Genomic DNA, 25,453 nt, shown 5'->3' with positions numbered 1-25,453 from the left:
CAACCTACTTCAGGCTTTTTTCATTTCACACCTTGATTACTGTAATCTTTACTCACCCTTCAAGATTCTGTTAACTGCCTCCAACCTAGGCCAGAGTTATCTCATATATACTGTCATAATTAGCATTATCATACTGAGTCATTATTTACATGTATCTCTTCCATTTGTCTGTGAGGCCTTTAATTGACACTCATCATCCAGCATAAAACATATTTGCTTAATTCACCAAACAGATGAATATGCCAACTGTGTCTCTGTTCTCTACTCCGTTTTCCATACTTTTCAGATAATCTTTCTAAAACACGGATTTGACAGAGATTTCATGTAGAATTAATATGGTAAGTGACTCCACATCCATTAAGATTTTTAAAAAGTTTTTAAATGTATAATTAACATAAATTTCATGTTTAAGGTGCTAAATTTGATGTTTTGACATATGTATACACCTGTGAAAAGTCACAATCAAGATAATGAACATATCCATTAACTCCAAAAGTCTCCTTTTGCTTCACTGAAAGTCCTCCCTCCCACTCCTCCACATGACTCTCTCCCATCTCCAGGAAAACACTGTTATGCTTTCTGTCATTATAGATTAGTTTGCATTTCCTAGAACTTTACATAAATAAAATCCACAATGTGTATCCTTTTGTATGGCCTGGTTTCTTTCATTCAGCCTAATTATTTTGAGATCCATCCATGTTGTAGTGAGTATGAATAGTTCATACCTTTTTATTTCTGAGTATTATTACATTGTATGGATGTACCACAATTTATCTGTTTACCTATTGATGGACATTTGAGTTGTTTTCAGTTTTGGGCTATTACAAATAAAGCTGCTATGAACATTTGCTTTGCATGGACATATGCTGTCAATCCTCTTAAGCAAATATCTAGGAGTGGAATGGCTGGCTCATATGGTAGGTGCATGTTTAACTTTTTGTTTTTAATAACAGTTTTATTGAAATATAATTCACTATACAATTCTCTCAAAGTATACAACTCAATGGATTTTAGTATATTCCGTTATGCAACCATTAGCACAACCAATTATAGAACACTCTCCCTCAAAAAGAAACCCTGTACTCTTTGTATCTAAGAATCTAAGAAATCTTTGAGCAACCCAAATTCATAAAGATTTCCTCCAAAGTTTTCTTCTAGAAGTTCTACAGTTTTAGTTTTTACAATTGATATATTTTAAGTTAATTTTTATATACGTTGCAAGGAATAAATTGAAATTCATTTTTGTTCATATGGATATCCAATTGTTCTAACACCATTTGCTGAAAAGATTAACCTTTCTCCACTGAGTTGCCTTTGTGCCTCTGTCAAAAAATCAATATATATATGTGGGTGTGTGTACTTATTATTCTGTTCCATTGACCAATAATATTTTCCTATCTGGATACTAATACAACACCATCTTGATTGCTGTAACTTTTATAATAAGCCTTAAATTCAAGTAGCGTAAGACTTCCAACTTTGTTCTTCTTTTTTCCAAAATTGTTTTGGTTTTGAGTCAGCTTGCCAATTTCTACAAAAAAGCTTACTTGGATTTTGATTGAAATTGCCTTGAATCTATAAAACAATTTGAGGAGATCTTCTTATCAATACTGAGTCTCCCAATCCATAAGCACGGTGTATCTTTCTATTTATTTAGGTTTTCAATTTTCATCAACAATACTTCATAATTTTCAACAAGCAGGTCTTGCACAGCTTTTGTCAGTTTTAACTGAAGCATTTCATACTTGTGATGCTATTGTAAATGTTATTTTTTATTTCAACTTCTGAATATTCACTGCTTGTATACAGAAATACAACTGATTTCTGTATATTGATCTTGTATCCTGCAACCTTGTTAAACTCATTTATTAGTTCTAGTAGCTTTTTCATACATTCCATGGGATTTTCTACCTAGACAATCATGTCTTCTACAAATAAAATCCTACTTTTCCCTTTCCAATCTTGATGTCTTTTACTCTACAGTAAGTCACTCCAGATCCATTATGATGTTTATCCCAGCAGATCCTGTCTCTTTAGTTTAAAGCTCTTCAGAGTTCAAACTTAGTGTAGAATTCAAGGCCTCTGAAATTATGGTTTGTTTGTCAAGTTCCAACTTATCTTCCTAGCTTCATCTCCTAACATTTCTCCCATATTTTAGGCAAATAGTTATGTGACATCCTTTAAACACACTCACATTCCTCAGTGTTTTTGTTCAAGCTATTCTTCCTGCCCAGAATGTTATGTGGTTTAGGGGAAAGAATATAGATTTGGGAGTTAAAAGAACCATGTTTCAGTTTTAGCCATGCCTCCTGGTTGGTTACCCTCTGTAAGATAATAAATATTATCAAAAGTCTCTTTGCTCATCCATAAATTTGCAGGAAAATATCTGTCCTAACTTCCTCCAGGTTATTTTGAGGACAAAACTGAGAATATTTATAAAAGTGCTTAGTGAACTGTAAAGCACTAAACAAGCATAAAGCATAATCCTTTGAGGCCTTCCTCCATCCTATCCTTGGGGAAAATGTTCCCAATTCTATCTAGTTGTGTTAGTGCTTAGTAATCCTCTGAGTTCCCAAAGCACCTCATTTCTCTAAATTGTTAATCTAAACTTATCATGCTATATGTTGTACAGTTATACATATTTCCGTTTTCTTTCTAGATTTTGGTTTCCTTATTCATTTTTATATATCCTCAGCAGGCACATGGTTAGAAACTCAACAGATGTTAACTTAAATGGACTATTCTAAATTAGATAAACAATAGACTCAACTCAATTAATAACAATGGATTTATCATCAGGGCAACTTCATTTGTGTTTATAGTAAATTATTCTCATTTTAATGAGAATAATTAAATAACATAATAATAACATATATGTCTGGCTATTTATTACATCATGAATGAGATATTTAGAAAATCCCTCAACCAGAGCTGTTGTGGTTAAACTACGCACATAGCATCATAGCTATGTAACTACCATAAAATGGTGTTCTGAAACATAACAGAAGAACCACTGATGAAATAAATCCGTAGATCTAGCTTAAGACTAGTTTAAAATAGCTAAGCCAGAGCAACAAAAATGAAGACAAGAACACAATAAACCCTGAAGGAATTATGCAACCTAAAGCAGAATACCCAGCAATATACCTGATTTAAATGTTTGGTCTCAAGGCAACGTCACTGAAAGGTACGAGTACTGGCATTCAAACACTAACTTCCTCCTCTTTTTACAAACTTTGAAAAGCATGATTTCTTTAACACTTTTTCCTAATACTTTCAACCTAATCAAGAAGACAAGGCCCATTCATTTATTCTTTAGAGTTAAACCAAGTTTGCTTTGTAAGAGGCCAATTTTAATCAATTTCATATCTGTCATTTATAGTTCTAATTAATTTTTAGTTGTCAATTTACATAGAGACTTAAACTGAAAATTTTACATAAATTCTCACAGACCTAGGGAAACTATTACTTCAAAAATGGCATTAATGGATAAGAAGGCTAGAAAAATAGGCTGTCATGGAAAATGTTGCCAGGGCTTAGTGGAATTTCTAACCTTTTTCACTTTCAATCAAACCTCCCCTGCCACCCTCATCCATTAAGTTGATTCGACCCTGCCTCCTATCTTAGCAAGAATACGGAAGCCCTTTGATCTAACCTCACCTTTTAGCTCAGTAAAAGTTATTTATAATCCCATCCATCCTTTCCTCCAGCCCTCTAATCACAAAGGAAGAGGTGTCTAGTCCTTCCTCTACTCTCTCTTCCTGTGCTCTAGGATCCCAAGCCTGCCAGCCTTATCAAGAAGCTTCCTAGTCTCCATCCACTGGTCAGAACAGGGAGGCCTCACAGGGAGGCATGAGGTGCCTTCCTAAGTGCTCTGTATGTTGATCTGAGTGTAGTTTCAGAGATATATACATGTCTACAAATTATGTGAGCTGTACACTTACGGTTTGCACTTCACTAAATGTAAATTATACTTTAATTAGAAAAAACAATCTCCCTCTAATAGTGATTTACTCTTTCCAGAATCATTAACCCTTTCTCTCTCTGCAGATACTTTCTATCATTATCTAAGCTTGCTCAAGCTTCAGCCAAGTTAAAACAAAAACAAAAAACAAAACCTACTTCCCTCAATCCACATTCCTCATTATTTACCATCTTCTCTCCCTTCCCCCTTTCAAAAGCCAAGCTCCTTCAAAAAGTTTTATATATTCACTGTCTCCTCCTCCTCCCTTCAATTTGTTCCTCAACTCACTGAAATCTGGCTTCCTCCCCCACCATTTCACTCAAATAATACTGTTTTCCTCAAGGTTAACAACTGTGCTGTTACTAATCTAATGGATTTTTTTTAGTCCTTGTTTTATTTCACATGCAGACCACTCTTCTCCAAGTTCCCTGACCCTAAACTCTTCTGGTTTATTCCTACCTCTCGTCATTCCTTTCAAGGCTCCCCTTCATCTAATAATCCCATCGGTGTCCATGTTCTTCAGGAATTGCACCCTCAACCATATTCTCTCTTGCTTTATTACTCCTCTGGATGAGCTCCAACTACACTCATGTCTTCAATTACCATCACAACACACTGATGACATCCAAACTGGCCTCCTCAGCCTAGATCTCTGCCTGAGATTTCTCTAAATTCTCTGGATATCCAACTGCTGCCTAGAAATCTGAAACTCATCCAAAACTGAACTCATTATCATTCCCATTTAAGTTTCCTCCTTCTAATCTTCCTCTCTTAGTAAATGACACCATCACCAACCAAGGTGTCCAATCAGGTTCCTGGTAGTAACTCATGACTCATTCTTTACATCTATGATTCAGCAGAGAACACAAGCACTCAAGAGACTCCAGCTAACTTGATGTTCCTGTTGTCACTGCCACCAGACTGGCTCTCTGACCACAGGAGAGCTCTGTTCTAAAGCTGGTAGCAGTCCACACCCTTCCTTCCTCTACTGCTTTAATTGTCTGTCTTTCTCATTAGACTATAATCTCATTCAGGGCAGAGACCGTGTCTTGTTCACTATATCCCTAGCTTAACACACTCAGCCCTCAACAAATATTTGTTGAAGGAATAAATAAAAGATGTAACTGAAAATATAAGTAGGCTCTTGACCAAACACACCCAGAGATAGGCTGCATCTCTTCTTGGACACTATCTCATCATCACCAACAGAGAGAGGAGGAACGGTGGGGACAGCAGACTGGACTCGGGCTGCCTGTAAAGCAGACCTCTCCCTCAGCTCAGGAGCAGCTATGCACTGTTAGTGGTGGCAATGGCAACAGAAGAAATGTGTAGCTGGGGATTATCCTGGGCGTTTGAACAGATGATTTCTGGTAAACGTAAACCCTATCCCAAGTATCATTAAACATTTGCTACCTAACTGATAAAATACATCGAACTGATGACAGTGCAGGGAAAAAGGAAAACAGACATTGGCTAGGTACTCCAGGTAATATCACCTTAATTTTATAAGAAGAAAGCTGAAGCAGAGACTAAAATCCAAGTTTGTGTGCTTCTAAAGCCTGTGCTCTTTCCATTACATCACAATAGTGCTATCAAATGCTATTCCTTGCATCTTCTCTTATCCATCCATTTTACATGGTTTGTGATTATACAATAAAGATCTTTTGTTCCACAGAACAAGGGCCTGCATATAGTGAGGGCTGCAGAACCTAACTCCTTTAACTCTTTTAACAGTTGCCAGAAAATAACCAGCTCCCTCAAATTTCACTGTAATTTATTAAAATAACAACATCAGGCCGGCTCCGTGGCTTAGCGGTTAAGTGCACGCGCTCTGATGCTGGTGGCCCGGGTTCGGGTCCCGGGCGCGCCCCGAGACACCACTTCTCCGTCCAACCCGGGGCCGGGTCCCACGTACAGCAACTAGAAGGACGTGAACCTATGGCATACAACTGTCTGCTGGGGCTTTGGGGGGAAAAAAATGAATAAATAAAATCTTTAAAAAATAAATAAATAAATAAAATAACAACATCAGCATCACCTTTTAGGACGTGAAGCAGTATGGCATAGCAGAAAAAAACACCAGATTTGGAAATCAAAAGACATGCACTTGCACCCTACTCTGGCATTGTGCTGCTGGCAGTTACAATATATGTGAGTCTACACTTCCTTACCTAGAATACGGCAGTAATAATAACTGTCCTATGCAGCTCTGCAGTATGTTGTAAGGGCCAAATGTGGCAATCTTTAAGAAATATCTTTAAAATGGTAAATCACTGTATAAAATTACAGTCAATATTACTATTACTATAGAAAGTAATATATTACATTGTATTCAGCTTATTCATCAGAAAAATTTTGTTTCTTACCTGTATTATATCTCCAGAATTAAAACTCATCTCATCATGGTTTCTCGCTTCAAAGCGGTATAATGCTCTATAATTCACCAATGCACTAGCCGGCTCACCTAAAGAGAAGATAATTGTCATTATTCGCTACTTTCATGTACACACATCTTTGCTATGACTCAACAAAGAGTTCTTAAAATCAAAAAGAAAAATTGAGCATCAAACAGTATAACGAAAATCCATTTGATATAAGCTTGTTAGGATTTAAATATCTTAAAAATCATAAAAGCAAGCAAGGATGTTCATCTTAAGTAAGTAGGAGGCAATAAAACGAAGAAATGACTGGCAGGGTGTGCCATGCACACGGATCTAAGGGAAGGTGTGGGAGAGGTGGCAGGCTGAGCTGTGCAAAGTGGAAGGAGAGAGACTAAGCAAGAGGCTTGGTTTGATCTGGGGTGGTCAGAACACAAGAGGGAAGAAAAGCACAGAAAGGGAGGTCACAAATGAGAAGATTAACAAGTGAACAAAGTTGACTGAAGAAAGATCCACAGGTTTATCAGCATGGTTCTAAAAGAAAAACAGTACAAGAATTCACAAATACACTAGACTTGACAAGATTAAAAATATTTTACTTTGTTCATTTGTAGAATAAACACTTTAGCTTATAAACTTTTCAACACATTGTATCATTAATAATGATTCAAAGGTTTATACATCCAAGAGAGATACAATAATATTTAAAGTATTTTAGCAATGGACTCTGAAGTATATCAAAAACAAAGTATATTTTCTGAGAAGGTTTCAATGTGCAAAGACTTAAAATTTTACTGTTGTTTCATGAAAATAAACAGTTTAGCTGCACGTTGGTTGAATAAAACATTTAAAACTATTTACTTCAATTATGAAAACCATGTCAAGGGCTGTTCGTAATTAGCGATGACTATCTTCATTTCTCCACACTGTTTTAAGATTTCTACCCTCAGTCTGTTTCAATAAGCCTATACATTTCTCATCCAAGTTTAATTTGGAAAAACGTTTTCTTCTGACTCTAAAATCAGCATCTGTTTCGATTTTCTTTTTTTTTTTTTTTTTTGCCTCTCATCAGAATCTTTATTTTTCTCTTGTTTCTTCTGTTGCTCTGTCTCAGAAAAATCAAACCTCTTCTTTGTATCCTCACCCTTACATTGTTTCTCCTCAGCTTCCCGCTCCTCTTCCTTAACTTTTTCTTGTGTTTTTTCTTCCTGGAGTCGCTTTTGTTTTTCTTCTTCCTCCTTTCTAAGACTTTCTCTCCATAAGTTTTCTTTTCCTTGCTTTGCTTTCCTTTACACAAAAGAAAAAGAGTTTGCATAATGTCCTAAATTTTTTTCTAAACAAAATATAATAGAAGATTTTGTTTCTGACAAACTTAGGAAATACATTTCTTATATATTTGTATATAATCTTATATAATTATATATTTATTATATAGCAAAGTGATACTAGTAGGGAGTGCGGAGAAACAGTGGGGATCAGGGACGAAGGGGAAAACCAATTATCCCATCGATTGATCAAGAGAGGAGCCTTGGACAAACATGTGAGCTGGAGAGTATGACTCACAGTTTCTCACACTCCCAAATTCCTCCCTGCCAGCCAACCTCCAAAACCCACGAAAAAAACGGGGAAAAAACCTGAAATGGAACTATTCAGAAAACACATCTAAAAATTACATATCAATTTCCTTCCCTTCTCTCCAGATTCTTCACAAGGACTGCCTTCCAGCTCTTATTCCCACTATCCTAGCTAACCCCTGTTTTCAGTATTCAGTCATTGCTGTGGAAATAGGAAATGCTTCTGGATACATTATCTACTTCTTATATGAATACTTCAAAGTCTTTTTCATTTGTTAGATAATAGAGCATTTTTGCTCTATAGGTCCATGTTCCTGTATGTTTCTATGACATCTGATGTAGCTGCAGCTTGGTTTCCAGCTGGTCAAGATGATCTATGATCAGACTTAGTTATTTTAGTGTTAGAACTAATGTTCATCATAGTCCTTCTTTGCACATATCTTTTACGATTTTACTCAGAGGCAGAGCTGTCATCACTAAATTTAGCACCTTCTCCAAGCCTCAACACACACTATCAGGGACAGTGGAGACTGTGGCTGGATACAACCCTGGGATTTGGGGGCATTTATGTCCCACTAAGGTGGAAGTTTGGCTTAATCCCATGTCTCTATTCCTACAGTTCCTGGAGGAATTTGGAAATCCTGGATAATTCCAAAAACTGTAGACCCACTTACTCATCAAACCTTCCTCCTCATCCCTGAAACGTCTTATACTCCTGGTTCATTATCCCATGACTAGCTTCCTCTCAACCCTTTGCAAATCCTCCTACACCCTCTGTCACTTCACAGAGTGCTTCCTCTAGTACTTTCTATAAGTGACATCCATGGGGGCATGCTTCTCTTGCAGTACTCACTTAATTTCAACCAATATTCCCTTTCCCCGTTCCTCAGTAACTTTCTCTTATACTCTCCCACACATAGGATGACCCAATCTAGCCTTTATTTAAATTCCCAAAGCATTATAAACACCACTATCAGAGTACTTACCACATAGTTACTGGGATAAAGAAAAGACTAGAGAGTTAATGGAATATAAAATTAAATTTTGGTAAAGTTTCTTAAGTACGAGTTAACAGATGAGAAACTGGTCCAGAGCGAGCAGCTGCCTCAGAAGCTGGACAGAGGGCAAAGAAGCCACATCTGCAATGTGAAAACCTGACTATTACCAATAGCATGGGACAAGAAGAGAACATACCCGAGCAAATGGCTACGAAATCAAGATGCGGTACTAAGATCCAGCTTTGGACTGATCCTACACATGCTTCTGTTCTGATTTCTTCCCTCTACTACAGTAGGATAATGTGTGAGGATGAATGAAATGAAAATGTGTATTACTAATATGGTCTGTTGGCCTGAAAGGAATTGTGAGCAGTGATGAGGAAATATCAAAATACCTGCATGTGTCAACAGAAAATGCTGACACAGTGACTAGTTGTGTAGCCACTGCATAGTTCCCTTGTGCAATGTTAAGTGGCACAAGTTAAGTGGCAAATAAAAGCCTTCTTAATTTGAACTTCACTATCTCTACTGCTATATTATTCTAGTATCTCTTGTTAGGGGCCACAAAAGTAGGGGTCCTGAGGTAAAGAGTATTATAGCTATTTGTTTAGCTGTCTGAATGTCCTACTAGAATTGTGAGGATCTAGGAACAAGCAGTAACCCAGAGTCTACCTGCATCACAGCCAACAGTGGCCACTCAATAAAAATGTGTTGAAAGTGGCTATTCTGAAGCCATTAAGAAAAGAGGCCTGCTATACGGTAATGTGTCTTGCTTGCCTCCCCAGGCACTATTAGCTCTTTCATGGACATTACTCGCCTTCACTTCTCCGAGGCAAAGGAATGTTGGCTCGCTGAAATTTGTTAACTAATTATACTAATTTCTGACATTAGAGAATTTGAGAGAAAGAGAGGAACATATTGCAAATAGGATCTTACTGACAGAAAAAATTATATAAAGTTTCTAAATGAATGGTTCCACGCTTCAGACACCACAACTGTCTTACTTCTCCTTGCTATAAATGGAGGCAATTGATATACCTCAGTGGTATGAAGAAAACTGCATCACATGGCATTCTACACTCAGTCTTATCACACCATAAAATTAAGTATTTGGTTTTTATGATCTTTCAGGAAATAGTAATAGATTTATTATGGAGAGATGGAAATAATGAGTGCTTACTACGTGCAAGATATTATACTTGGCTCTTTAGCTACATTATTTTACTTATGTAAAGTTTTACTTCTGTAAAGTCTCAGTTACTTATGAGGTATGCATTAATATTTCTACTATTCAGATGGAGAAACTGAGGTTCAGACAGGTAAAGTGACTTAACCAAGGTCACCCAGATAGTAAGTGGTAGATCAAGAATTCTAATCCAGGGGTCAGCCTGGTGGCACAAGCGGTTAAGTGCGCGCGCTCTGCTGCGGTGGCCCGGGGTTCGCCGGTTCGGATCCCGGGCGCACATCAACGCACCACTTGTCAAGCCATGCTGTGGCGGCATCCCATATAAAGTAGAGGAAGATGGGCATGGATGTTAGCCCAGGGCCAGTCTTCCTCAGCAAAAAAAAAAGAGGAGGATTGGCGGATGCTAGCTCAGGGCCAATCTTCCTCACAAAAAAAAAAAAAAGAATTCTAATCCAGGTCTAACTCCAAAGTCCATATTTTTCACTAACGGAACATAAGATTGGTTAAGGTAAGCTCAGTCCCTAAAAGAAGAACTGAATTTCTAAAATTTAGAATCTAATTAGCATCCTAATATAATTCTTTTATTTCCCTTAAGTTTCCATAGTCAAACTAAACTAATTCAACAAAATTAGAATTCTAATAGCAACATGGTATCATAAACTTATCAGCTATATTACCTTACAGCCTCATCTTCTAGTTTCTTTTTCTGTATTAGCTCTGACCTTTTTCTTTCAATTTCCTTCAACTTGTCACGTTTGATCTTATGAAGTTGTTCAAGGGCTAACTGCTGTGTATTGTAGCTTTCTCTTAGTTCCTAAGGAGAAAATGAAGATAAGTCAATATGCTATTGATTTAAATATTTTTGTCTTATGTAATAATGTGGCATTTGCATTAAAGACAAAAATCCTAAAGCAAGTTAAAGTAAAGGTTAAAAGTTTTTTTAAAAAATCTAGATGATAAAAAAACCCTAAATACAGTATTTAAGCCACATAGCCACTGAGGACAAATACATCTTAAAATCATCTACTTTTGTATTTATTCATTTCTAAGGAACACACAATCTTTCACAAGCCAATTCTTAGGTTTGGTACTTCCTTTCCAATAAAAAAGTAATCTATCAAAAATATGGGCAAATAATTCGCTTGTTACAACATCTGAAGAGGAATTTTGTTCAGTCATATTTTTGACATAGTAGTTTAACCAAGTCACGTATAACTTTTATCCAATAAAGTCTTGAACTAAATACAGAAGCAATTATCAAATAATTTAGTTAAAAACTAAAAATGGAAAAGATAATGTCTACCTAAAACTGTGACGAGAATAAGCCAAAATAATGAAAGGTACTCCAAACAGGAATTGAAAATAAACAATTGTTTACTGAGCATCTAGTTTTGTGCAAAGTGCTATAAAGATTCATGGGATCCAATCCAAGGCCACTGGACTCCCAAGTCTACAGTCTTTGCTTTCAAAGAGTTCACAATCTCAAAGTAGAGAACAGTGCCAAAATGTAGGCTATAGATAGGTGCCCTAGCAGAAACTTGTGATCATCTGTTCAGCATTTTCCTCCCTTCCTCTTCTAACAGCACCATTCCTCCTTTTGGGAAAGTGATGCTCCCTCCCACCCCCCAACTTCCATGTGGCTTTGGTGAGTCTGTCAAATTCCAGCTGTGGTCATTTAATCTAGGCCTAGCCAATCACAGCACCTCATCTCCCTGGCCAGAATGATTGGTCCAAAGGACGTGCACATGATCCAAGCTGGGCCAGAATACTTTCCTGGGGTTTAGATATATTGAAGAGGGGAGAAAGAAGTCTTTCCTTCTCTAGGCTCATTAAACTGGGATAAGGTAAACTTGGAGCTGCCCCACTACCAAGTGAGGCCATCAGCAGTAGGAATGAAGTCAATACAGGAAAGAAAGGAGCAAAGATGAGAGGCAGAGGTAGAAAGAGAGCAAATACTGGGGACCCAAATCTCCAATTTCATTCCTGTGTCTAGAACTGCCCCTTATATCGATTCAGTTAGTGGTCCTAGTACTCTTCCAATAACTCTTTTTAAGTTGCTTGTACTTAGAATCTACAGAATCCTGAACAAGCAAGTAGAAAAAGGCTGGAGTAAAAAAGAGGAAAAAAGCCACAAAAACCTAAAGCGATCAAAAGAAGGTGGGAATTTAGACAGTATTTGGATAGAATGTTTTGGTAAAAAATGTTTTTGGGCATCTACCCAAACACAATAACAAAACTACAAACCAAAAAAACCCCAAACAACTCAAGCTCTATTTCTTTTCAGAAATAAAATATTTTATAGGTGAACCCTTTTAACATGATTAAAATGGGTCTGAGATCTGATCTGAGCTGTGTGGTATCCAGAAACTATGTCCAAAATGTCTGAGATCAATACTTGCAGCTTAAGCCAATAATAATATAAATACTGCATTCACAGAAAAGTTTCCACAGATCTCAGCTTTTATAGTTCTCTTTGTTCTACCTTTCTCTAAATTCTATTGAGCAGCAGAATATAGTGGTTACAATCTAGAGAAGCAGCGTGGTTTAGTGATAAGGACTCTAGGAGTACGGGTCTGGAATAAGACCTCCAAGGTCTGAATCAGGCTGTCAGTGACTGAGTAACCTTAGGAAAGTTACTTTACAGTTTCTTCATCTGTAGAATGGGGTTAATTATAGTACATGCCTCACAGCATCGTTGTGAAGACTGAACGGGTTAATACACGTAAAGTGCTTACAATAGTGTGGGGCACAAGGTAAGTTCTCAAAATAAATATTAGCTATTATTAATGGCTGAAGTCACAAAATGAGGAGGATTACAAGTTTAAAAGGAAAGAGGAGGCAAATTAACGTCTGATCTTAACATGGCTGCAAGGTTAGCTCTTCAACTTGTCCTTTAAAATACTGGTCCAATTCTTCCTTTATTAGTCCCATTCCTCCAGTGTCTGAGTTAATGAGCTTCCTCGTACTCCCCAGGGCATTCTGTGCCTTCCTCTATCATAGTCAACACCTTCTAACTGTATGATTGCCTCCTCCACTGGAGTGAGCTTCTTGACAACACGACTGTCTTTCATCAAGGTATCCCCACCCAAGAGAGAGCGTGGTACAGTGTAGATATTTAATTAGTATTTATTGGATGAATGAAAATGCATAAAAAATAGTCTATGTATATTAAAAAGATCTGAAGAGCACCACAAGGCTTGCCCAAAACATTTCCTCTGCCTGATTACAGTGATCCTACAAGTTCTTATCACTAGACTCCTCTGGGTTAAGTCACTGCTTCCAGAAGGTCCTGGTTAAATACATCAGTTAACTCAGAACAAGTAAACCAATCAGCAGTTATGAACAGAACTGTTCTCAGTCCTAACAGAATAACAGATCATCGTTTTCAGGTTAAGGAAGTCCTCTTCTATTCCCAATATACTAATAAGTTTTCCATTTTTTAATCCTGAATGAACGTTAAATTTTATCAAACACCTTTTCTGCATCCAAGGAGTATGAGATGCATACTATTTTACTCCTTTAATCTGTTTGTATGGCAAATTACAGTAAACTTTCTTATGTATCAAATCATCTTTGTATTGCTAACAAATACAACTTGGTCATAATGGATTATCCTTTTCATAAATTTCTGCACTCAACTTTTCAATACTGTTTAGAATTTTTGCCTCTGTGTTAAATTGGCCTATAATTATCCTTTCTCATATTGTTCTTATCAGATTGTGATATGTCTATGACAATTTCACATGATAAGTTGGGAATATTCTTTCTCTTTTTATATTTTGAAACAGCTGTATAAGACTGGAATTACTTGTTCCTTTAGTAAAAACTCTGGGTCTGGATTCTCTTTTAGGGAAGATCTTAAACTACAAATTTAAAATATTTCATGACTAAAGAGCTAACTAGATATTTTATTTTTTCTTCAATCAGTTTTGGAGAATTGTAATTTGTTCATTTCATCTATGTTTTTATATTTATGTGCAAAAATTTGTCATAACATCCTCTTCTTTTTTAATGTTCGCAACATATTTAGTTATATCTCCTTTTCATCCCTAATTTTCTTTATTTCTATTTTCTTTCTTTTTAAAATCAGTCTTGCCAAAGGTTTGTTAATTTTATTAATCTTTAAAAGAGTTAAATTTTGGCTTTCTTGATTCTCTATATTAAATGTCTGTCTTCTGTTTAATTTCCTTCTACTTTTTTTTGCTTTACTATGCTAATCTTTTCCTAGCTTCTTAAGTTGAACACTTGGCTTGTAAATTTTCATCGTTTTTCTCCTAATATAACCATTAAAGGTCAAATCTTGACTATCTGGGTTGAATTTCTGCTCTTTCCCTTTCTAGTTGTGTGACCTTGGGCAAGTTCTCTGTGTTGTAATTTACTCCTATGTGAAATGTGAATAATAACAGTACCTACATCACAGGGTTAACGTAAGAATTAAATAAGTTAATGTAAGTAAAACACTTAGAACAGTGCCAGTCACAGAGAAAGCCTTTAATAAATCCTAGCCATTATATAGTCAAGAATATTGTAATAACTTTGTATGATGACAGAGGGTAACCAGTCTTATCAGGGTGATCATTTTGTAATGTAAATAATGTCAGATCACTATGTTGTACACCTGAAACTAATACAATATTGCATGTCAACTATACTTCAAATAGATAAATAAATCCTCACTATTATTAGTATATCTTGGTTTATGAATTAGAAAATAGCTATTGACCCTGATATGGAGGATGAAGAATCTGCTCATTTACACTATCCCCCTATTGCCTCTCCACTTCCCAAAGCTGATATTTACCTCTGGTTAATCTACTTACTACCTTTATAACTTAAAAATATACTTAATCTACTATTTCATTTTTCACAAACAGTTGACAAGATTTTGCAACTCAATTTTTCTACAACTTTTTATTTTGAAAACTTTCAAAATTACAGAAAATTTGACTAAGTTGCAGATACTGATGCTTTCATCCCTCAATATGTCATCATTATTCTACATAACTACAACGCTAATGCCAGTACCAAACTAAAGAAATTTAACACTGACATAAGAATTTTACTTAATATAGAGCTCATATTCAAATATTTCCTCAAGAGTGTAAATATTGTCCTTAGTGGTAGCTTTTTTTTGGATCTATGATCCAATCAAAGGTCATATGCTACATTTCATTGTTGTAGCTCTTCAGTCTCCTTCAATTTAGAAGATTTCTTCCATCTTTTATGAGATTGACATTTTTAGAGTGTGAGTTAGCTGTTTTATACACTAGACCACAATTTGAGTTTGTCTAATTATTTCCTTACACTTAGACTCAGATGAAATATTTTTGGCAGAAATAGTATAGAAGTGATGTTGTGTCTTTCTCAGTACATCACATCAGGAGACACATAATGTTGGTTTGTGCCATTTTGGTAATGTTCAATTTGACCCTTGGTTAAGGTTGGTTTACTTAGTTTTTGGCCTGAGTGTACCTCAACATAGCTCAACAAAGCATTCACAAAAATTTTTAAATCCAGTATTTACATTTATTGTTTTCAGTGGGAGGGTTGCCCAGGGTACCTACTCTACCATGCTGATAGAAATGGAAAACGTAAGTTGCTAAACTTAACCAACAATACTGAAACACTGCTTCAGTGAGAAGAAGTAATCTTACATTCCCTTTTTGCTTAAATAAAACATGTGATGTTCTTTCCAAAGGCAAAGGCTTAAAGAGATTCAACTGACAAAATACAACTCAACTGAATAATGCAATTATAATCAGAGCAAAAATTTCTTGTGTCATTAAAAAAACACCATAGCAGAACGCAAGTTAGTTCCTCAAATTGAACATGTGTGTTGTAGCACTTTAAATAAAGTGCTTTTACACATAACACCCACATTTGATCTTGACAACATTCTTGTAAAATAGATATCATCATGACCATTTGAGGCTCAGATTAAGTGACTTGCCTAAGGTCATGTAGTTTTGAACTATCTCAATTACGCCATTCAATCTCTTTCACATACCACAGATTCTATACTTACTTTCACTTAAATTAGATTAAATAGCTAAATTACTAAAATATCTTTATTGACAAGGAAAAATTTTTAAGATTAAATGATTTAAAGAAATTTCAAACAAACATATTACATATCCATTTTAAAACAAGGTGACTGTGAGGCAAGAGACAGGAAGCATTTTGCATAAGAGGAGGCAACATCAGTCTCAGCGCTGACCATTAACCAGCCCGTGTGCCCACTCTCTAGGAGCCTATTCAACAACAACAAGAGGGATCGCCTGATTCCACCCTGAATCTGATGGGCATCTGTAAAACTCCAATTTTAAAGGAATGTCCAGAGTAACTGAGGACTGGAAGGTAAGGCCAGAATGACGACGACTCAATGGAAAAGTTTAGGACAGGGGCCGGCCCGGTGGCGTAGTGGTTAAGTGCGTGCGCTCCGCTGTGGCGGCCTGGGGTTTGATCCCGGGCATGCACTGACGCACGGCTTGTCAAGCCATGCTGTGGCGGCGTCCCATATAAAGTGGAGGAAGATGAGCACGGATGTTAGCCCAGGGCCGGTCTTCCTCAGCAAAAAGAGGAGGATTGGCAGATCTTCCTCACAAAAAAAAACAAAAACAAAAAGTTTAGGACAGAGGATTCTCCATGAGATTATGTCCCCATGTGCAGTAACAGAAAAAGGAAAAACAAATATAAGCTGAGATAATCAGGAAAGAATCCTATAGAGTCTCTTGCTGAGCCTGAATTCAAACCACTATTCACATTTTCAGTAATTTTCTTAGGAAGTTTTATTGGAAGCCTTGACTCTTTGAAATGTGGCTTCTTCACTGGGCAGACACAGGACAGAACAAATCTAATAACTGTGGTTTCTGGTTCCAGTAATGGTAGATTAATTTCTGCAGAAAAACCCTCTTGCCAAGAACTAGAAAAGTTGAACAAAATATAAAAACTACTTGTTTATAGTTATTGGAAAACTATCAAGGCAGTGAGAACTAGAGAAGCCAAGAGCCTGGAGAAAAGGGAAGTTCAAGAGAGGCGAGAGTGACATTTAGTGCCACTTCTCCCTCTAGGCATTAGTTAGTGCCTTTGAGTAGATTCCAACTCCTAGTGACCCTGTGTACAGCAAAGTGGAACCCTGCCTGATCTTTCTGTGCCATCCTCTCACCTGACGCTATTTCAGAGAATGCTCTGGGGCTATTATAGGGTTTTTGTGGCCAATTTTTTTGGAAGTGGGTGGCCAGGTCCTTCTTCCTAGTCTGTCTTAGTCTGGAAGCTCTGCTGAAAACTGTCCAGCATGGGTGACCCTGCTGGCATTTGAAATTCCAGTGGCGTAGCTTTCAGCATCACAGCAACACAGCCACCACAGTATGACAACCGACAGACAGGTGGTGTGGTTCCCTGATAGGAAATGAAAGTGTAAATCTTGACCACTAGACCACCAGGCTGGCCTCTAGGCATTTGCACATTGGTAAATCATGGCTGAGAGGCTGAGAAACTGAGGAAAAGTGATGGCTGTGAAGCTGAGCAAAGCTTCCAGCTGTCTTAAGGGGCTGGGGAACAAAAACTGGTTCCCCAGTAACAGTTCCCCAAAAACAGTAAACTTTTGGCTTTTCTTTGTGGATCCCAAGGTTTAGAGGATGACCTAAGAAGCAGACTAGCCCAGCTTTGAATCAGCTCAATCTATGCTTGTATTAAGGTGATCTCCCCTACCCTGCCTGCCAAAAGCAAAAGAAAACTCTCTCTGAAAGAAGATAATCTCATTTGGAGTTTCAAATTATCTCTATAATTTTTTATACAAAAAGTCTGGCATTTAATAAAAAAATTACCCGGTATGCCAGGAGTCAAAACCATATGGCCAAGAACTAAGAGAAAAACATACAATAGAAACAGATGTATAGATATTGGAGTTATTAGACAAGAACTTAAAAACAAAAGTGATTAATATGTTCAAGAAATCAGAAGACAGGGAATTTTACCAAAGAACTAGAAGTTACAAAAAATAAATCAAGTGATAACTCTATAGCTGAAAAACGTAATGGAAACTGAGAACTCAACAGGTGTGTTTTACAAAAGATTAGACAAAGATGAAGAGAGGAATACTGAACTATAAGATAGGTGAAAAGAAAATATCTAGACTGAAGCACAGAGAAATAAAGACTAGAAAACACAGAAAAGCATAGAGCACAAGAGGCATACTGAACAGAGTAAAAAGGTCTAATATATGTGTATTTAGAGTCCAAGAAGGAGAAAAGAGAAAGAAATGAGAAGCAATGTTCAAACAGATACAGGACAAAAATTTTCCCAAATGACAAACGACATCAAGCTACAGATTCAAAAAAGACCACAAGCCCCAAAGAATACCACACCTCATAATAAAATGTGGTTTTTATTATGATACATCATAATAAAACTACTAAAAACCAAAGACAAAAAAATGCTTAAAAGTAGAGAAAAAAGAGTTATATCATCTTAAAGTTGATATCTAATTTCATAATGCAAAAATATGTAAGCCAGAAGAAAATGTAACGACATGTTCAAGGTACTGAAAGAAAACTATCCTAGAATTCTACACCCACTGACAATATTCTTCAAAAATAAAGGTTAGGGGCCAGCCTAGTGGCATAGTGGTTAAGTTTGCGCACTCTGCTTCATCGGCCTGGGGTTCACAGGTTCGGATCCTGGGCACGGACCGACGCACTGCTCATGAAGCCATGCTGTGGCAGCGTCCCATATAAAGTAGAGGAAGAGGGGCATGGATGTTAGCCCAGGGCCAATCTTTCTCAGCAAAAAAGAGGAGGATTGGCAACACATGTTAGCTCAGGGCTAATCTTGCCTCACACAAAAAAATAAAGGTTAAATAAAGGCATTTTCTGAAAAACAAAAACTGAAAGAATTTGTCACTAACAGACCTGCACTAAAGAAAATACAGTAAACAACTTAAGGACATTCTTTAGGCAGAAGAAAAAATAATCCCAGATGAAGCATAAAGATAAAGGAAAGAATGAGAAGCAACAGAAATCTGGATAAATACACAAGTATATTTAAATGGACATTGACAGTATAAAACAATAATAATAATAATGTCTTATGGAGTTTAAAATATATGACATGAATAATACAAAGGCAAGAGAGTGGGAGACACATGGCGATAAATGGAATTAAAGTATCCTAAGTTCTTTGCATTATCCAGGAAGTAGTAAAATTACTAATTTATATTAGACTTAAATAAATCAAGGATGCACATTGTTATCTCTTGGATACCCACCAACAAAAAGTAAAAGAAGGTATAACTAAAAAAACTAATAGAGGAGGAAAAAATAGATTAAAAAAAAAATACTTGGGGCCGGCCCCGTGGCTTAGCGGTTAAGTGCGTGCGCTCCACATATGGTGGCCCGGGTTCGGATCCCGGGCGCGCACCGATGCACCGCTTCTCCGGCCATGCTGAGGCCGCATCCCACATGCAGCAACTGGAAGGATGTGCAGCTGTGACATACAACTATCTACTGGGGCTTTGGGAGAAATAAATAAATTAAAAAAAAAAAATTTAAAAATACTTGGTTAAAAAGAGGGCAAGAAAGGAGAAAACCGGAACACAAGAGGGGTGAGACAAATAGAAAACAATGAGAAAAATGGTAACTTTAAATCCAAATTTGTCAGTAATTATATTAAAAGTAAACAGACTAAATATCCAATTAAAACACAAAGACTGGATTTCAAAGACTCCAACTATATGCTATTTAAAAGCTACAACTTAAAGATACAAACAGGTTAAAAAGTAAAAGGATAAAAATAAAAGACATACCATGCTAACTCTAACCAAAAGAAAGTTAGCGTAGTTAAACTAATAGCAGAAAGAGTAGACTTTAAAGCAAGAAACATTTCTAGAGGAACATCTCATGATGATAAAAGGGTCTATCCGCTAGGCAGCTATCACAATTCTAAATTTGTACACACCCAGTAACACAGCTTCAAAATCTATAAAGAAAAACATAACAAAACTCAAAGAGGAAAAGACAAATTCATAATCAAAGTGGAAGATTTTATCATACCAATCTCTATAACTGATAGAAAAACCAAATAAGAAAATCAGCAAATTGAATCACTTTGTCTTCACTCTGAAGCAGGGCTTCTTAACAAGGGGATCACAGACCTTCCAAGGATTTTGTTGTTGTTGTTGTTTTAAACAGAATTCAGGGGTCCATGAACTTGGACAGGAACAAAATTAATCTTTACTTTCACTAACCTTTATTTGAAATATAGCATTTGCTTCAATTCCAAACATAAGCAACAAACCACAGTAATATTAGCTGTACTTGTGACATTTTTCACCAACAGAAATAACAGAAAAAGATATTTTCATATTATATTACAGATAACTTGACATGTATATCACATACATCTTGACTTCAAAATTATGGTATTGTTATATCTGTCACTCGATCTTGTTATTTAATTTATTAGTAAAGAAGCACATATATTACTGTATCACAAATTTGTTTTTAAAAAATATTTTGTGACTCTTACAATTGATTTTCTTTGTAATTCTATATATTTAATTTTACACATTTAAAAAAAAATTATTCTGAGAAGGAGTCCAGCGACTTCACCAAACTTGAAGACTCCGTGGCACAAAAATGGTTAAGAGCCTCTGCTTTAGAAACAAATATTTATAACCTATGTCTCCCAGTAGCTCTTTAGGCCCACACCTCCTACTACTATACCCTAGCTTGGAGCAAAGAGATTTCCAAGGGAGACCTCAAATTCTCTGAAGGGAGGAAGAGAACACTTCCTTAACCCTTATATTATGGGTTTGGGAAATGTTTTCTCTAACATCTAGTTCATAGCTCATTCAAGTTTGTACTTACAATCCAAAGGACTAGTGTTCCTGATCCCCAAATTAGTTAGCCTTACTGTCACCTTATAAAACAAAATTTCACCTTGCCACTAATGTAGGTTACCCCAGATCCTTGGGAGCACAGGTCAAGAACCTAACCCACTGGAGTAAACCACAATTCTGGTGTGGTTCTATTTTCCCTCTAAGGAAAAGTATTTCCCTAATCATTATCCAAAGAACAGTGGTGACGACTTTCCAATGCATTAAAGGTATTTTGGAGATTCAGGATAATCTCTTACCTAACAAAAACAATAAAAATATTTGTATAGCATCTAACAGTTCACAAAGCACTTCCAAATATATGCGATCTCATTTAATCATCATAAGACTCTGCAAAGAAGGCAGAGTAGATATTGTCAGCTTCATTTTGTAAATGAAGAAAGCAAAATTTGGAGGTTAAATGACAAATAGACAACTAGCAAGTGGTATGGATAGAACTAGAACCCATTTCTTCAGATTCCTATGCCGGTACTTTTTTCATCGTTATCTCACTGCTAAAGATACAATATTGTGTGAATTTCCTTAACGAAATAATGGCCTGTCAAATACCTCATCTTTGAACCCACTGGCTTTGTTATTTGTCTTAGTGTGACTTGAGCAAAAGAGTAAAAATTATCACTGATCCTGTACATGTCTATTATAGGCTCCAATTAACATAATTTCTTAACATAAATAATTTTAAACATTGTACTTCTGTTTCACCACAAGTAGCCTAAAGGAGTGATCACTCCAGAATCTCTATTGTCCCAAAGGACCATATAATTAGAACTGTCTTCCCCCAAGACCATTGGGACCAATTCCATCTCACCTGTCAATTGACCCAGGTGAGATGGAATCTTTACTACCTGAATTCTCATCTCTACGATGCTGTTTATTCCTTGATCTGACTCAATCCCCCACCCTTCCTCTCCTCAAACTCCTCCACTGCCCTGGAACTTCCTCTTTGTGGTCAGGAAACTCCCACATTCTCTGAATGAAAATTCCCCTACCTCTTAGGCCTTTTTGGCTGATCTCTCAGGACACTGCTTTTCCTCTATTTCTCTCTCAGTTTATTATCACATATTCCATTTACATCAGGGTCAGGGGATAACTTTAGTATTTTCCTTGCTCTTCATTGCCATTTCCAGACCATTATTCCCTCTCATTCTTACAAACTCCATGCTTTTCTGAGGCTCATACCATCCAGCAGTACCACTCTTCTTTCCTCTTTATTGTCACCTATTGATCACCTGAAGGTCAACAGATCCTCATTCATTCATCTTCACTATTCTCCAAGTCTTTGACATCCACGTAGATGACTCAACCAAAACGTCAACTCTCAGGTTGATCTCCTCAACAACGGTACATTTTTACTCCATTTAATCCACCATTTGCATTATTATATCTTGAATCTTGTCATCATTAAAAAGAGAACACTGATCAAATACCCCACTCTTCAAACCTAAGTTCTTATCCTTCAAGCTTTTCTCACACCTGGTACATCCATTTCAACAGTTTTCCAACCTCATTGAGACCTCCATTCTGCTGACTCCATCGTTCTCTCTTTTTTCATCAGCACACCTACCTCTCCTCACATCCCTTCATGTCCAGTCCCTATTTCAGAGTTCATCTTTATCAAATTATTGTGTCAAGATCTGTAACTCCCTTGTCCCTCCCTCTTTGCCCTTGTCTATTAAGACCCCAAACCTGTATGAACCTATGAACCTACTTCATCAGCCTTCTCTATGCTTACACCTAAGCAGCTGAACTTTGGTGAAGAAAAATCACACAATTAGGCATGCTGTTTTCAATTTATATTCATGATCTCTAACTTCAAGTAGGCATTCAACATTGCTGAGCACACCTACAGTTCTGGTCTACCAAGCTTGCAACTCCCACCCCCACCCAGATGTCTATTTCATGCCTACTTCTCTCTCCTGAAACTTCCTAATCTTCCATCCATTCTCCTCACTACCAGCTCATAATCTTGCCTCATTAAGCCAGACTGGAACTCTCTCATCTTTCCATCTCAAAATCAACAAAACTTCCTGCATCTGCTCTTCTTCTTCTTCTTCTAATCTAGTATGAGTTATTCCATGTCCTCAACCACCCAGGAAGATTCCTTGTAATGATGCAACTTACTTCCTATTTTAAGTTTTGAAGCTGTCAACTTCCTACTCTCCACCAACAAATTTAACTACATTCACACCTATCTTATCCCCATATGTTACACTGGAAGTATTCTTTTTATCTAATCCTTCAATCTATGCTCTAGATTATATCTTAATCTGCTTCCCTAGGGACTTTTCTCTATCAATTACCACCACCTTATACATTCAATCTCAATCTTTCTCTCTCTTCCCTCCTCCCTCCTTTCTCTCTTTACTGTCTCCTTCAAGTCTGTCTTTTTTTTTTTTTTGCGTGTAAAAGATAGCCTTTACTTAAAAGAATAAGTTACAAAGAGTCAGAAGTATACCTAAAATCTGGGATACACGGTTCTCTGCTGTTTTTTGACTAATTTCTACTTTTTTCTCATAAACTCTATATACAAATAATCCTAAATGCTGCATATTTTGTGACTCAGAACATTCAAAATCATTCATTCATTCAACAAGTATTTATTGCCACCCACTATGTTCCATACACTGTTCTAGCTGGGAATTCAACAAGAAAATATTTGGCTTAAGCCAGGCAATCATCATTAAGACACGGAGATGAATACGGTTATTTACCTAACCAGCTCAATTTTATCCATTTCCATTCTTCTGTCCTAACAGAAACTATCCATTCCTCATGTAGCCATATCCCTCACAGAAAGTTGACACCACCTCCAAGGGTGGTCCCAATTATTCCTTTTTTTTTTCAGCTTTATTGAGGTATAACTGACAAATAAAAATTGTATATATTTAAGCTGTACTACTTGATGTTTCAATATATGTATGCACTATGAAATGATCACCACAATCAAGCTAATTAACATATCTATCTCTTCACATAGTTACCATTTTCTTTTTTTTTTTCTGTGGTGAGAACGTTTAATCTACCCTCTTAGCAAATTTCAAGTATACAATACAGTATTGTTAACTATAGTCACCATGCTGTACACTAGATCCCGGAACTTATTCATCTTGCATAACAAAACTCTGTATCCTTTGTCCTTTAAGTCTTTCTTAAATTAAAAAAAAAGTTTTCCTTCGACCTCATGGTCTCTCTTCACTCTCCCCCTAAAGAGTTGTTCATACTCACTTAACTCAACTCCCATTCATTCCTGATCTGCTGCAATCCAGCTTCTGCTGATCATTCAACCGAAATGGCACTTTTAGAAAGGTCTTCAAAGGCCTCCTTGTTGACAACTCAATGGATATTTTTCAGTACTATGTTAATTGATTGCTCTGTATCACTTTACAAAGATTACAGAATGCCTCCTTTCTTGCTTTCTGTGGCAACATACTCAGTCTCCTGACCACTCTGACAATATAGGTCTCACTCTCTTTCAGTTTCCTAAATTGCCTCTGATGAAAGTATCAGTAAGCAGTGAAAGGCTTAGAAGGCAGGAAGCAGAAGGAAAAAAGTAAAACAAGAAACAATAACAATCTGCTGGCCTGTGACGAATCAAATGCTAACTAAAAGAATCAGACTTATATGTGTGAGTACAGTTCATAAATCATCATCAAACTTCATTTTACAGATGAAGAAACTTAGGTTTAAATTTCTGTGCAATCTGTAGCAAAAGTTCTAAGACCAGATAATCTGGCATTCATGCTACAGCCATAAAGGAAAGACTGATACCATCTTTCCGATTTGCCCTACCTTTGCTTAGGTAACAAATGAGCTCTACTTACCATGTTCCTGTCTTCACTGTGTGTATATATGCAACTTCCCTACTGCCATCCATTGGAGTACCAAGTAGAATGCACAGTCAGAATCTACTAGGGTCAGCAAGTGGTAACTATAAAGCAACTTTCTTTAAACTATATTAAAAAGGAATTCACTGAGTATTTTAAATACTCTGTGCTATACATGACAAAATGAACTATTTATTTATACACATGATTTATAACTTTTTATCTGAAGTGCAAGCACGTCTAAACATGAGGCCTGGTAGAACTAGACATAACTAAAGCTGCCCCTGCATTATTGGTTCTTTAAGATTTTTCCCTTATAACAGTATTAGGAAGCAGCCTAGTGTATACATGATAGAACCTTGCCCTAGATTTAATATAAGTTTTATTTTAAACAATGATTTTCAGTGATATGGGTGAATGATTTAATCTCATACTCTTTTAGCTTTCCTTTTAATTGAATCAGTAATCAGCCCATCAGTTAACCCAACTCACAGGGATGGTGTACAGAAACTAGGGAAAGTTTCTAAGTGTCCTAGACTCCTCATGAGAAAGGTTAATCCAGGCAACCCTACTGATTTCTGGCATTAGACTCAAACAGGCAGTTAGACAGCAGAAGGATACTCAAGCAAGCAGAA

General features: G+C 36.6%; 1 protein-coding gene across 9 annotated transcripts in view; it reads right to left on the bottom strand.

Moving 5' to 3' along the window:
• Positions 1–25,453, bottom strand: part of ITSN2 (intersectin 2) — a 135,208-nt gene that overhangs the window by 46,410 nt on the left and 63,345 nt on the right. For 8 of the 9 annotated variants that reach the window (XM_058551690.1, XM_058551691.1, XM_058551687.1 and 5 more), the window contains exons 17-19: positions 10,778–10,914; positions 7,487–7,629; positions 6,331–6,428 (exon numbers count right to left, since the gene is read on the bottom strand). In XM_058551690.1, the coding sequence (XP_058407673.1) occupies positions 6,331–6,428; positions 7,487–7,629; positions 10,778–10,914 (378 nt within the window). The remainder of the gene's footprint in view (positions 1–6,330; positions 6,429–7,486; positions 7,630–10,777; positions 10,915–25,453) is intronic. The other variant, XM_058551693.1, reaches the window with a different exon arrangement.

Source organism: Diceros bicornis, chromosome 12 (assembly GCF_020826845.1).
Source record: "Diceros bicornis minor isolate mBicDic1 chromosome 12, mDicBic1.mat.cur, whole genome shotgun sequence".
In the NCBI taxonomy this organism is placed as follows: domain Eukaryota; kingdom Metazoa; phylum Chordata; class Mammalia; order Perissodactyla; family Rhinocerotidae; genus Diceros; species Diceros bicornis.
Note: the sequence above shows the minus strand (reverse complement) of the source record. Positions and strands in the feature narration are given on the sequence as shown.